The 15,796-nt window shown below is 40.4% G+C and overlaps 1 protein-coding gene across 1 annotated transcript in view; it reads left to right on the top strand.

The window, feature by feature from the left end:
• Positions 1 to 15,796, top strand: part of GALNT9 (polypeptide N-acetylgalactosaminyltransferase 9) — a 211,410-nt gene that overhangs the window by 186,812 nt on the left and 8,802 nt on the right. Inside the window, exons 8-9 of the mRNA XM_075059844.1 lie at positions 3,470 to 3,607; positions 7,040 to 7,135. Coding sequence (XP_074915945.1) covers positions 3,470 to 3,607; positions 7,040 to 7,135 — 234 coding nt within the window. The remainder of the gene's footprint in view (positions 1 to 3,469; positions 3,608 to 7,039; positions 7,136 to 15,796) is intronic.

Here is a 15,796-nt window from a genome sequence, read left to right as displayed (position 1 = left end):
GAAGTCAGGTGCTCTATTGGAGTCAGGTGCTCTAATTGGCCACAGCTGTTCTAGTTAATCTAAAGCAAACCTTCCTCCCTTGGTAGGGAATAAGGCCCCCTGCTAACACTCTTATGCTGCTCTCTGGCCATGCTGTATCACACTTTGTAGTTTGGTGTTTGGTCACGATAGTGTAAGCACATTCTATCTCTTGCTATGTGTATATGTAGCACCTAGCTAGGGAGACCAGATAGCAAGTGTAAAAAATCAGGACAGGGATGGAGGGTAATAGGTGCCTATATAAGAAAAATCCCCCAAAATTGGGACTGTCCCTATCAAATCAGGACATCTGGTCACCCTACACCTAGCACAACAGGGTCCTAATCTTGGCATGGGAATGACGTCAAAATGTACATCAATAAACATCTTCCCTTAAACCCACTATGGCCAGGTTTGCACCCTTTGAAAGGGCCCTTAGATTTCTGATGGGAAGAGAAAAAAGAAACTGCTAAATTTGTTTGCTTGACGGTTTCCACAAATGAATGCTGAGAGGGGAAAAGAAAAAAAAAAGACGTTTAAATAAACATTTATGCCAAAATATGATTTTCTTAAATTTCTCAGGGATTACCTTTTGATGCAGTTTTCTGAACTGAAACCATAAAGCAGTGCTTTGAAAAAAACAGACACATCTATATTGGAAGACATAAAACCATCAAGAAGCATGGTACATTAAAACTTACTTTCCATAAAAGAAAATGATTGATAAAATATAGATCATAAAAATAAGTCCATTAGTTTCTTGAAAAAAGTTAGGATGCTGCTGTTTCACAGCTCTGTTGCACTGGGGCATTAAACTGAGAAATAAAACGTACTGTGCTCTCATTAGCTATAGGGCTATATCTTATGGATGTTAGAGGAGTAAAAACCTCCCCGCTCAATCAACAAGAACCATCTACCCTATTCTTCTCCATATTAAGCATTGAGTATGTTGTACCAACACCGCCAGCCAATAATCTATACACTATATGACCATAGCTTACACAGAACAGACATAACGGTACAGGGAGCTGCAAAGCATGTCTGCTTGTCATACTATGCTTCGCTTTCAATTGAAATGACATAGTGAATGAGATGATGGGTCGCCTAATTGTAGAATAGTGAGTGCTCTTTGCCAATAAAATAGATAGTAGCATTGCTAACGCCTACCCTATCAACCTACGGCATTCCATTGTAATTCACACCATCCTTTCTGTACTTGATTGCTGTTTCAAGCCACTGAGAGTCTATGAATGGCTTGCATTCTGGCTAGAGGATGGTTGATTGATACCCAAAAGCAAAATAATGCTCCTATGAACCCGCAAACTTCTTTAACAAGTCAAGAAAACAGTGTGTCAGTGCCCCAAAGATTTGGTTATACCCTGTCTTGTAATCCTTTCCCTACCAACTTTAGTGATCCAGGAATCCTATGTCTAGCAATTAACCTTCTTCACGCTGAATTATGTGCAATATCAACTACACATGAAAGATACTCTCCTTCAGTGTAGCCAGAAATAATACACGATTCGTCTTCACATTCCCTTGAATGAATGCCATGTACAGAACTTTGCATCAGCAAGCAGCAGTACACCCAGCAAACTCTTTATGAGACAAATAGACAAGGCTGTTCATTACTAAAGTTGTATTCTCTCCAAAAAACTAACTGTCTAGTGGGAATTCTAATAAAGCTAAGCTAAGATATGCTGCTGAATTGTAAGCCAGTATTCAATATTGTCTGTAAAGCACACAGGGATCTTTCTGAAGGAAATATATAATGTGCATACATTTAGAGCAATGCAAAACTCCTTGGCTTCAGTTCACTGGGGTTCATCCAAACATTGGGACAGATCCTTGGGTGGTGTAAGTCAGTGTAGCTCTGTTGAAGATCTGCTTGCTTTCAATGAAGCTATGCTGATTTACACTAACTGAAAATCTGGGTCTGTTTTTTGGATCACATGAGTTGATGCTTCAACCTGAATATTTTTTTTAAATGTTGTGTTCAAAGGTATGCAAAATCTCAAAGCAAAGTTCCATCACAGGTGCTGAGTTTCATCACGTGTTACGTCAAAACTCCACAAATCAACTCTGATTCATATGAAACTGGAGGAAGGCCTACTCAAAAGTTTAGTGAAATATTATGAACCTTTCACCAGGCCTGATCTGAGTTTTGAGGGGGCTTATTCCTAGTCCCATCCCACTGATTGAACTCTGTAGAAATCAGTTACTGGATCAGTTTTACACTGGTATAATTTAGGGCAGTGGTTCTCAACCTATTTAAGACTGTGGGCCTCATTCAATACTACCTGTCTGGACCTGAGGATGTCACATGGGCCACAACTTTGTGCTGATTGGGCCACAAGCAGCCTGTGGGCCGCAGGTTGAGAACCACTGATTTAGGTTAAGTCTACATTGCAGTGTAAGCCCAGGATTTGAACTCAAGCTCAAGTCTAACACTCCTTTCTTCTATAAACAATTGCACTAACCTAGGGCTTGGAACCAGGGTCCCAGAACCCCAGGGGGGTGGAGGGTCCTAGCCTGAGTCAAACTGGGACCCAGGGTTCAAGCCCTGTTGCTTTACAGTGTGGCTGCAGCACCACTGGACTCACGCTCTGGGAGTCCACCACAAAGTATTCCACAATCCCACGAGCTGACTTTCTTTGTCCTCTGGACAATCAGGTTGGGCAAACAGTCAAGTTTTCCCACACTGCAACACGAACAAAGGGCAAGAGCGGCCACGTTTTGAGACAGTGGTTGGACTCAGGCCTGCATAATGCAATGTAGATGCTGGAGCCACACGTTGGGACCCAGGATTCTGCAATTCCTAACCTGTGGTTACAAATGAGTGTAGGTGCTCAAACCCTAGCTTCACAAACCCAGGGTCTGCTAACTCAAATTCTACTAACCCTGGGCTTACATGGGAGTGAAGACGTACCCATAGGGTGCGTCTGCACGGCAGCCAGGGGTGTGATTTGCAGCTCACGTAGATGTACCCAGGTTAGCTTAATATAGAAGTGAGGATGCGGTGGCATGGACTGCCACATTTTCATTGCTATTTTCAGCAAGTTAACATGGATATGTCTACACAAGCTGCATTTCACACTCCCTGCTGCAATGTAGATGTACTCTTAAATCAGAATTAGGCCCTGAGTTTGTAAAAAAATCTGTAACCAGGGCAATTACATTAAAGTTTCATTGCAAACATTTAGCACAGCTCTATGTGCCAATAATCTCAGTTTTTTTAAATATTGTTTTTACTTTGTTTTTTGTTTGTTTCTTTGTTCATTTTTCTTCTTTTTCCATTGCTATTTTTTGTCTGTTGTCCAGGCCAGCTGTACAATAAGGAAAGGGGGAAATGTGGCTTGCAAACAAAATAAACTCCAGGTTGGTTTCAAGTAAAGAAAACAACTGTAAAGTCGATATGATGGGATTTCTCTGCTCTATTCCTGCTTTGCAGAACCCAGGAGTTGACTTTGGAGATGTTTCAGAAAGATTAGCTCTACGACAGCGACTGCAGTGCCGGAGTTTTAAGTGGTACCTGGAGAACGTCTATCCTGAAATGAGGGTTTACAACAATACAATCACTTATGGAGAGGTGCTGTATGACTTTGAAAGTACATCATAACTGCTTTAGCGCTTTCCTTTCATCTTAGTTAGTGGGCATCAGATGACACAGTACAATCTAAAATCGCCTTCACAGCAGGAACACAAACTTTCCCATACCTCTTTTATCCAATCTATAAAGTGTAGGCTATAAGCAATGTTACCCTTCCCATTGGAGTGCATCAGATTAAATCACTGTCATGAACAATAAGCCACACCTTCCTGGTTTTTCTTTTGGTATTCAGCAGCCTCAATAATGTAAATCCAAGGCAATTTGTCCCAAATGGGCCCCTCATAAACAACAAAACCAAAAAGTCTGTGATCAAGGCAACTGAGCCAGTTAATCTAAGTTAATTGGAGCAAGTGGAGGTGGGGTGGGCACTGGATTCTCTAAGAAAGGGGTCTCTCTTTGGACCACACTAATATCTTGCAATGGAATACATTGACTTTGCCCATTAAGTTTTGAAAATCCTGATGGCTGGAGAAAAACTGATACCCTTGTGAGAGCATGAGTGGAGGCTACGGTTGGGTGTGTCTTATGCTCAACACGAGACTCAAAGTAGATAAAAACGTCACTGTTGGTTTGCAATTAGCTTCTGCTTTTCCTCCTCTTTCCACTGTCACCCACAGACTAGTGCTGAATAAGATCTTGCAAATTCTAACCTAATTTTTATAGACAGATATGTTTAAAGATCAGCCCAAACAAAACTCCAGACACATCAGAACGTCAGAGAGGCTTTGATCCATGCGCATACTTTGTGGCTGACTTCTTTGATTTGCAGTGGCCAATCCAAAAACCAAGATCCAAAACTCCTTGATAACTAGGAACGCTTGGATGTGCATCTGTGGCTTAGGATCACCTGTAGGGCTTTCGTTGTGCTCTGTTTTAATAAATATATAAATAGGTAATAGCACAGGGGTCGGCAACCTCTGGCACATGGTTCGCCAGGGTAAACACATCCCTTGACCTGTGGTGCTTTCCATCACCCCCATTGGCCTGGGACAGTGAACTGCAGCCAATGGGAGCCATGATCAGCCACACCAGCCAACACGGCAGATAAACAAACTGGCCTGGCCCGCCAGGGTGCTTACCCTGGCGAGCCATGTGCCAGAAGTTGCCGACCCCTGTAATAGCATAATCTCCTATTTAAAAAAAAGACTGATATGCCTTAAAATTATGCAAAGTTCTAAGAACTTCACTGTCATGCAATTTATAAAAAAAATCTGAAATTGCCTCCTGAAGGTAAATTCAAATCCTAAGGCAATGAGTTTTCATGTGGTCATTCTTCTTTCCTGTGCCATTTGATAAAGCTCATATATAAATAGGTCATTCACTTTAGATATTGATGCAAAGTGCACGTTTTATTGGGTCATATCACTTTGCATCTTAATATAACAGTCCCTGGCACTAAATGAGAAAAGAGATATAGCAAATTCAACCTAAGCTATTAGTAACCATCAGGTCCAAGAAGGTTGTTAACTGAGAAGTGCATTGGCACTATCAAGTGATGCCTATTACACCAGGTTTTCAGCAAGTCATTCACTGTAACAAAGTGTTTCCCTTGAGTGATCAGATAGAAGGTCCTTGAGTTAAACAGGAAGCTTGCTGGTCAAGTACCTTAGTTATTAAAATGTATCGAGATAAAGAGTCAAAGCCAGATATTTAGCAGATATAAATTGGCATAGTACCTCTGGAGTCTTGTGTCTGTGTTGAAATGTACTGTAGGTGACACTAAGAATGACTTATTATTAAAAATCTTCCCTTCTGGTTATTTTCTTAGACAAAGAGAGGTCACTGTAGTCTCTGGACTTTAGTGAGTTTAGGGAAGATAAATGTATTGAGTAGATGGACACAACAAGAAAAATATATTTCTTATTGACGCAATTCACAATCTTTAAGAGTCAGTCATAAAGCTGTCTTCATCTTCTTTAGCCTGTATAGTACCGTAGTCATAAAATAATCCTACTGAAGGTTAACTGTTGGTATAACTTAATTTCCTCACCAAATTGCCTGTCATGTTTCATGTTGTATATGTAGTGATCAGTATTTATCGAGTTTCTGATATTTTATATGTGATGTTTTATTATACCTATGCAGTAATTACACAGCCATTTGTGTAACATATGGATGCCTGAAAATTTGCTCACCCTCTGAACTAAACTTGACCTGTTGATGGTTTCAAGATGTTGAGTTAAGTGACTCCTTTGTAAAATCAGAATAGGTGTTTGTCACATATTCATGTTCATCTGCACTCCCTGGTTCCAGGCAGTTCCAAAATATAAGAGAAACTGATTGTGTGATATTTCTAGCCTGACTAGGAAGGAAGGAACACCTGAAATCTCACCGTATTTTCACCGTGGTTTTTCAAACTGATAAAGCCCATATAGTCTGGGGAAGTGTCTGAACTTCTGGTTTAGTTGATGACCTCCACCTAAACTTTGAACCTTTAGAAATTCTCCCAGTACTATTTATTATTGTTGTGTTGTCTCGTGACAATATACCAAACGCAATACATTACTCCCATACTTTACTATATATGTTCCTACTTCAACTAAGGTTCAGTATATATACTTTTGCTTTATATACACCCTGCAATAACATATAAAGTGCTCTACTATCAGAAACACCCCGGTGTAGTTAGTCATGTTTTCAGCATAGAGAACTAAATTCTCCCCTTATTTACTCCAGTGTAAATCTACTGAAGTCAACATAATTAATCTAGATTTACAGAAGCATAACTTGGAGCAAGATTTGGCCTGTGGCTTTTACAGTAAATTTTAGTGGTTTATGATCTTTGTGCAATTACTTGAAAATACAGATCTGGTCCAAGTTGATAGTTTGGTGAGATTGTAGCACAGATGTAGGCAACTTATGGCACGTGTGCCGAAGACGGCACGCGTGCTGATTTTCAATGGCACTCACTCTGCCCAGGTCCTGGCCACCAGTCCGAGGGGCTCTGCGTTTTAATTTAATTTTAAATGAAGCTTCTTAAACATTTTTAAAACTTTATTTACTTTACATAGAACAATAGTTTAGTTATATATTATAGACTTAGAGAAAGAGACCTTCTAGAAACATTAAAATGTATTACTGGCACACGAAACTTTAAGTTAGAGTGACTAAATGAAGACTCGGCACACCACTTCTGAAAGGTTGCCGACCCCAGTTGTAGCACATTTTGATAATGCAGCTGGGTTTATTCATATAGGAAATTCACTATCAAAGTCTCTACAAGTGTCTTGGGAAAGGATTAATGGAGTGTCAGTGCTGGTGAATGAGAGTGTTTTCCTTCCGCAAAGAAATGTTGAACGTCTTCACATAGTGTTTGCTTTGATAATTGGAAAGCGACAAAGTTTCAATCAACTGGGCTTATATTATGGATAGCAGTGCCTAAAGCAATTGGTTTTTCTGCTCTCATTGTAGGTACGTAACAGCAAAGCTAGTGGCTACTGTTTAGATCAGGGAGCAGAAGATGATGACAAAGCGATCCTCTACCCATGCCATGGAATGTCCTCCCAGGTAAATTAACTAAAATTATTGTTACCATTAAGTGGTGGAAAGCCTTAGACCGAAACAAAGAAACTTTCAAAGGAAACAAAAAGTGATTTGATTGATACTGGCAAAATTTGGGCTTTTGGTCCCTACTAGTTTATCCTTTAAGTAAGTGAGGATCTTTTTTCCGGGGCAGCATTGATCAAATGAAAGCTGAAAGAGCAAAGCCTCGTCTATACACAGAACATGCATTGGATTAATTAAAAGTGGTTTAAAAACGGAGCAATTTCATAGAGTGATTTGAGCAAATCCTTGCATCAGACAAGCTAAATTGATATAAGCCAGTTTTAAATTTGTTTAAGAATGTCCACGCAGGGTTTTGAGGCCTTGTCCTCACATGCATCACATGTTTAGTGAAACTGATGTAAACCCCGGTGTGGACAGTCTTATTTTGGTTTGTGTATCTTATTTTGGGCTAGCTTAAACCCGCTTGTAATTGATTTAAACTACATCAAAATAAGCCTGGTTTAAACCATAATAAAATTTTCCACCCAGCTCTTTGCACCAGCTCAACTAAATCATTTTTAAAACTTATCTTTAGTTAAACGGGTGCCACTTTGTGTGTAGCAGAGGGAGCTTGTATGTATAAAGTAGTTGTTACCAAAAAGTTTCATTTGGATCTGAATCTTGCAAGTGCTTATGCATGTGTTTAACTTTATGTGCATGATTAGTCCCATTGAATAAGGTCGCTCAGGGGCCTGATCCAAACCCCACTGAAGTCAATGGGAAACTTCAGTGGACTTTGAAGTAGGCCCCAAGTGATTAAATTAAGCATGCACCTGCTTGCAGGATTGGGTCCTTGGTTTGATTAGCAAAGAGTAGTAAATAAATGTCACACCTACACACAAAAATCCCAGTTGATTGTTAAAATCGGTTTTTGCCCCTGGAGAAGAAGGCAATCACACTGTGTGACACGTTTCATACATAAAGTAAAGCTAACGGAATGTATGGTTTTGCCATTTTTATGAGCAGTCAAAACATTTCAACTATTCCTATGCCAACAAGTTTCACAAAGAAACAAGCTTTAGTCAGAAAGCTCTTTTTATGGCTGAAAACTATTTTTCACTTTACAAAATTGTCATTCCTTCTCCTATGAAAGTCAGAGCCTGATTAAATAATACAGCCCTGGGAATTTTGCCTGCATTAACATTGCAGGATGAGTTCCAAAGCTTTTTGGGCATGCTTCCCACTTGAGTGGTATAATTCAGCTATACCCCTGACCACCTGTCAGGTCATCTGTGATACTCTAGTATTCTAGCAGGATCACAACTCGGCGCTTTTTCCCTCCATTCCTGTACAGTATCAGCTCAGTATCGCTCATTGGTGTGAATATGTCCTTCAAAAGGATCGTGCAGGTAACTGTCCAAGCCAGTTAAATAGTTTAGTCAATTAATTGTGGCAGTGGTGGTTTGTTAATTATTTGCATTACAATAATGCCTAGAGGCCCCAGTCAGAACTTCATTGTGCTAGCTGTAAAAACGTATAGTGAGCTATATCCATGCCCAGGATAGTTTACAGTGCAAATAGCCAAGGTAGACAAAGGAAGTAGTAGTATCCCCATGGGGAACTGAGGCATAGAGAGATTAAATGACTTTTCAGAGGTCGCACAGTGAGTCTGTGGCAGAGCTGGGAATTGAACCTGGATATCCTGAATGTCAGGTAAGTGATTTTACCACTAGATCATATTTTTGAATGGAATAATTTTAGGTTATGTCTTTTCATTAAAAGCTAGATGAATAATTCACAAATGTTTGTAATGCCGTGACTTTCTTTGACGAAAATATGTTCAAAACATTTTCCCCCATTCTTCTTCCAGATCCAATGGCAACCCTAGCTGGTTTGGGTGGTATAAGTTTGCCAAAGATATAAATCTCAATGGTCACTGGGCATTTGGTGTATCATCAAAAACGGATCATGTTGGAACTGCAAAGATCCATAGCATAACTATCTAGGGAGTGAGGAGACCCAGAGAGTCCTTCAAAATGTTTTTTTTTTATTAGTCTAGCCTAGGCTTTATACTATGCTGGACTTTACACTATTCCTGTAACATCACAGTTCAGGGCCACTGCACCTCTAGATCCCCTCAACAGTTCAGTGAGGGCACCTGTTCCCAGGCTTCCAGCTGCCCAGCTGTTGCCTCTCTTGGATGGAGACCCACATCTCTCTTTTCTGACCAGGGTATTTCCAAGGCTGCACAGTTCCTTGCCTTCACTGTATATTTCCCAGCAAAGAGAGTCTGCCTAAACAGACCTGCTTCCTTACTCCTTAGAGACTAGAAACTGAGTGATTGTTACAGATATAAGTTACCACAGATTTTTCTAGGCAAGCCTACTTTATTCCTGTGGGGAAAAGCACAACATAGAAAAAACATTAAAAGCAATGAACAAAGCTACACGCATGCTAATAAGCTTACCAGAGTTCATCCCCACTCTCTCATGGGTTCTGGCAACAGCAATCTTTCAAAACCTTTCCCTAGGGCCTTCCTTGAGGTCACAAGTTCATCAGAGCTTCAGCTCAGAAAAAGCACATAATCTTATGAGGCCTCAGTAAGCTAACTCCTTCCAATTCTCTCTGAAGGTTTGGGGTCCTGCATGGACCAGGGGACATATTCATTTGCTGGGTCAGAAAGAAGGCCCCAAGTCAGCCTAAACTCAGGCTTTTTATCCAAAAGCCTTTTCTTTATCTGTTACTTTTTGGAGAATCGAGTTTGAACTAGTATAAGCATATCTCCCCAGGGCGTATCTTCCAAAAGTTAGTTTGGAGACAGAGAATTTGCATTTCCCTCATCTCAAGATATTTCATAAGGAAATCCACTTCACACACATTGTTCCGGAACGATCTTTGAACTGCCTCATACATTCCAGAGATTGTATTAATTGTGTGTTCCTGCTAAGGAAAGTCTGTACAATCTCACAATAGTACATAAACATTTGAACATAAGAATGGCCATACTGGGTCAGACCAATGGTCCATCTAGTCTAGTATCCAGTCTTCTGACAGTGATTGGTGACAGATACTTCATAGGGAATGAACAAAACAGGACAATTATCAAGTGATACATCCCCTGTTACCCAGTCACAGCTTCTGGCAGTTAGAGGCTTAGGGATACCCAGAGCATGGGGTTGCATCCTGATCATCTTAGCTAATAGCCATTGATGAACCGATCCTCCATGAATTTATCTAATTCTTTTTTGAACCCAGATATACTTTTGGCCTTCACAGCATCCCCTGGCAACAAATTCCACAGGTTGACTGTTCATTGTACGTAGGATTACTTCCTTCGGTTGTTTTAAACTGTTGCCTATTAATTTCATTGAGTGACCCCTGGTCTTGTGTTAACAGAAGGGGTAAATAACACTTCCCTATTCACTTTCTCCACAGCATTCATGGTTTTGTAGACCTCTATCATATCCCCTTTTAGTCATCTGTTTTACAAGCTGAACAGTTCTAGTCTTTTTACTCTGTCCTCATACGGAAGCTGTTCTATACCTCTAATCATTTGGTTGCCCTTCTCTGTACTTTTTCTAATTCTGATATATCTTTTTTGAGATGAGGCGACCATCATTGCATGCGGTATTCGAGGTGTGAGCATACTATGGTTTTATATAGTGGCATTATGATATTTTCTGTCTTATTATCTAACCCTTTCCTAATGGTTCCTAACATTGTTAGCTTTTTTAACTGTCACTGCACATTGTCTTTAGAGATGTCTTTGGAGAACTATCCACAGTGACTCCAAGATCTCTTTCTTGAGTAATAACAGCTAATTTAGACCCTATCATTTTGTATGTGTAGTTGGGATTATGTTTTCCAACTTGCATTATATTTATCAACATTAAATCTCATCTGCCGTTTTGTAATCCAGTCTCCCAGTTTTGTGAGATCCCTTTATAACTCTTTGCAGTCAGTTTTGGACTTATCTTGAGTAATTTTGTATTGGCTGCAAACATTGTCACCTCAATCTTTACCTCTCTTTCCAGATCATTTATTAATATGTTGAACAGCACTGATCCCAGTACAATATTAGCCAAACAAAGAGAGTAGGATATTAGGCACATGCTGTTCCAATGTATATGGGATACTTTCACAAATATGTTGACCTATAATAATTATATCACAAAATATTTTCCAAATCCTAAATGAAAATGTCTGACTGCACCATAAGAATTTAATTGAACAAAATCCAGCCATTTTGTTCTCGCTATAGTAATCAAAGAACTACATAATTTACTATGTGAATCTATGTTCTGAAGATGTCAATTAAAGAAAATAGTAGAACCTTGTTAATTTGTTCTTATAACTCAGAGACCCTTTGCAAAATACTAACTTTAGCTAATTCAGGTTAGAGTGTACAACCCTTACACATGCTGGTTGTCATTTGCTCACAGGAATAGTTCCATTGACTTATTTGAGCTGTAGGGTAGACCAGTAAGGCCCTATTCAGGAAAGCACTTAAGCATGAGCTTAACTTTAAGCGGATGCTTATGTGCACTGCTGACTAGGGATGGAGTGAAGCGCGTGCTTAAAGTTGATGTAAGTGGTGTTTAAGCACATTTTAAATTAAGATTGTTATGAACGTTATTTTTAATTGGTATGCTTCAGTGCTTTCCTAATCAAGGTTTATTTCCTGAATTGGGCCCAATGTATATAATTTTTTTCCTTACAAATGTTTTGAGGTTTTAAATTGAAATCTCTTCATCCCATACTTGTATTGCTGTTACTTTACTTTTTTTAATGAACATAGGTATTATTTAAATCCAAGACTTTGTTTTTTTCTGTGATGTCATTTTAGTTTCTGTTGAAGCACCATCTAAATCAGACCTCTACTAATGAATGGTCATTCGTGCATAAATAAAGTCTGACCTTATCACCAACTAAACAATTAACTGAAGTTCAGCCATACATATTATAGACTTGGAATCTTAGCTTGTTCATTACCATGGAAGCATAACAAGATTTTCAAAATATAAATATTGCCTATTGTGGTTAATTGCAAGCCAGTGACAAGTTGTTCCTTGTTACAGCAAAGTGGATAGATGCTCAATTCACACTGTCAAAGCATCCACCCTTGGTGGTCTCATTATGGGACACTTTCAGAGTAAATTTAGATGGAGTAGCCTTTGGTTAAGATAACAAAATAGAGTTTCTTAATTAGATGCAAATGAGATTTCCAGGAAGAGTCCGTTTCAGTGAGAGGCTGCCATGGCTCATACAAAGAGTTCAGTCTCTAGCACAATTTTATTTTACCCAGAAGGTCCCAGTTTAAAGTCCTCATAGAAGGTCTCTTTTCAATCTCTAATGTGCTGCCTAGTGCCTGTAGTGATGGAGATAGTGCGGTAAATGGTTCTGACTGTAATTTATTTTGCAGATTCAGCCTCAGACTGGGTCACCCTTACTCTCTCATTTGATACAATACACTTCACTCTCGAAAGAAACGGGGATGGGACGCATCAGTTGTGGTTTAGAAAGTTGCTAAGGTTGAACAATAGCCATGAAAAGCAGAGTAGTCATTTCCCCAGCGTCTACTGACTGGCTATCAAACTGCATAAGTCTTAAGCTTCAGTTAATGTCTAGCAGAGACCAGGTTCTCCCGTGCCTTTCCAGCAGGCTCTTAGTTCATTTCATGTGGGACGTAAAAAGTCCCCCTTGCCTTTCAGGATCACATGGCACTGCCCAGTAAATGATACAGATTCTCTTCTGAGGGTTGAGAATTCTTCCCACTGAATTAGCGCCTCCATCATGCAGCTATAGTGCTCAGTATATGATGAACCAGACTCGTTCTTTCCCACAAGAACTGATTTCTCAAAAGAAGGTAATAAACTATGCTTCTCTCGGGTGTGAGCATGGGAGCCCCAGAATTCTTGATCTTGCAAAGACAGCCAACATGGCAAAGATCAATTAAGTCCTGAAAAGCCCTGGAGCCCAATAGCGAAGGAAAGTGAGCAAGAAGTTTGTTTGGAAGGGCTCTGAGGAAGCAGGGACCAGGCATTTATTAGCATCGGGGAGAAAGAGGTACATGGATCTGAATATTTTTGAGCCAAAATGGCATTGATATTTGGTTTCCACATAGCTGGTTGGTGGACAGTACTGCCTGGAATACTGCTGAGGGTGTCCTCCCAGATAGCTGCTGGCAGCTGGGCTGGCTTATCTGCTGAACAGGTGTTGTGATCCTGAGCACACGGAGGAGCAGCTCCATAGTGGGAGAAGTATTGTCATCTCATAGACTAAGCACATGAGGTTAATCTTAGTTCTAACACCAACTCTTACTTAATCAAACCACTTCTTCTCTGTGTTCGATGTGTAAAATGGGAATCATATTTACTTACTTGTGTCATAGGAGTATTTTGTTTATTGATTAGTTAATAGGTGTCAATATGCCACAATGCACACAAACTCCCTTCACCAGCCGGAAGCCTGGCAGCCCCCGAAATCTGCAGGTTCAGGAAGTGTCCCTACGACCCCTTTCACTGCCCAGTCCTTAGCAAGAGCATCTGAGCTCTGTTTCATATGCAACTGGAGACTGAGGGAGACCTAAAGACTCCCCACCCTACCCCTCATTCACACTTTTATAAAAGGATTCAGTTAACATTGGACTGTAACACTAATCCCTCCCTTAAATCCCTTAGGGCTGGAGGCAGGACAAGAATTGTTTCATAGCCCTGTGCAAAATTTGCTACTGATGGTTCTGTTCAGTACATCAGGCTGGGGATGTTTTCTGTCTAAAACCTCTTGCATTCAGATACTCATACCTACTGCAGTTATATTTTGAGAGAAATGTTGAAACTCTATTGTTGTTAATATTACAGTAGCACTGGAGGATGGGGGCGTCAGGACTGTACAAACAATAGGAAGAGACAGTCACTGCTCCAGAAAGCTTGCAATCTGAATAGACAAGACAAAGGACAGGACGGGAAACAGACGCGCAGAAAAGTGAAATGACGTGTCCTTCATGCCAGCAGAGCCTGGAACCAATCCCAGTTCTCCTTACTCCCAGTCCAACACCTTCTCTACCAGACCACACTACCTCCCTCTTCTGTTTGCACACCTCTTCTGGTAGCACCATGGCATTGCTCTTTAAAAGTACCTTTTTCCAGTGCCTGAGAATTATATTTGGGGGAAGTAAATCAGAAAAGTGGAGGAGTTAATCTACCGGATCATCCAATACTATTATCCATTTCCTTTTTTTTTTTTTTTTCCCAGTTTAGTTACATTTTGTACGAAACGCCAAGCTGTATGGAGAAGTGCTGTGTTATCTAAGTTGAGCATTTTGCAGATAAGCATGGATTGGAGTCACTCACATGCAGCCAAGTTAATTAATGATTACACAGCTGGAAAAGTTGTATCAGCTCACCACAATTTACAAAATTAATTCAGTGTGAGGACCGCAGCTGCGCAAACCCTAGTCAAGGATATTCAGGTAGATAGCGTGGAAGTTGTTAACAGCTAGTGTTTTGTAGGTTAAATCATATTTAAAACCCCTCTATAATCAGCATGGATAAATATAGTTGCCTGTCATGTTTAGCTTTGAGTTCTTTTCATTTTAAGTCTCATGTGCTAGACATAAGATGTCTGTATTGGGTTGGGTTGGGTTGTTTTTGTGCTCATACTGCATGTGAGACTATATCCCGTCTAGCCCTGGCACTTGCTTTCACCAGCTGGATTATCACCTCTGCTTTGTGCCTCTCAGTGCCATGAAGGCAGCTCAATACTCATCCCACGATCGGTTCGGTTTTGTGGCCCTGATTCTGCCAGGTGCTTGAGCATGTGCTTAACTGTAAGTATGTGAGAAGTCCCACTGAAGCCAGTGAGGAACTGCATGCTTAAAATTAAGCACATGCTGAATCAGCAGCAGTAATTGTATTATTCATTCTATCCTCCTTTTCCATACCTGGCCTTTTGACTCTTTCTGTGTTGCATATCCTAGAACCATAGCCTTCACCATACAGCTAGCCAAAGACACCCCAACCGTTCCACCTTTAACTCTTTAATCCTCACCGTTTACAAAACTTCTCTTGGTGTGTGTATTTTTTCACTAGTTAAGGTCTTATCTTCATGCATAAGTTGCACCAGTTTAACTAAAATAGATTTAACTCCTGTGCAGACACATTTGACAGCAGTTACCGCTGGCTTACCGCTAGCTTAACTTGTCAAGGAATTGATACAAGCTAAATCAGTAAAAGCCAGGTTTAAACCAAGTGAAGTGTATGGACACAGGGTTTTGCACTGGTTTAACCAAATCTAAAGACACAACTGTAGTTAAACTAGAGTGAGTTATTGCTGGACAAGAGATGACTGAAGAACATGCAAAATGTGGCATAGGGTTTAAGAGTTTTGAGGGGAGAAATAAGCATGACAGGAATCTTGAACTGCTGAGGGCTTGGCTACACTGGAGAGTTACAGCGCTGGTGAAGGGGTTACAGCGCTGCAACTCACTCTGTGTACACACTTACAAAGCCCAGCCAGCGCTGCAACTCCCTGGCTGCAGCGCTGGCTGTACACCTGGTCTGATGGGTTGTATCCGGTTCCAGCGCTGTGATGCAGCGCTGTCATCAGGTGTGGACACCAACAGCGCTGTTATTGCCCCAGGTATTAAGAGGTATCCAGAAATTCCTGTCAAACAAACCGAAG

The sequence above is a fragment of the Chelonoidis abingdonii genome, chromosome 22 (genome assembly GCF_003597395.2).
Source record: "Chelonoidis abingdonii isolate Lonesome George chromosome 22, CheloAbing_2.0, whole genome shotgun sequence".
Lineage (NCBI taxonomy): Eukaryota > Metazoa > Chordata > Testudines > Testudinidae > Chelonoidis > Chelonoidis abingdonii.
Note: the sequence above shows the minus strand (reverse complement) of the source record. Positions and strands in the feature narration are given on the sequence as shown.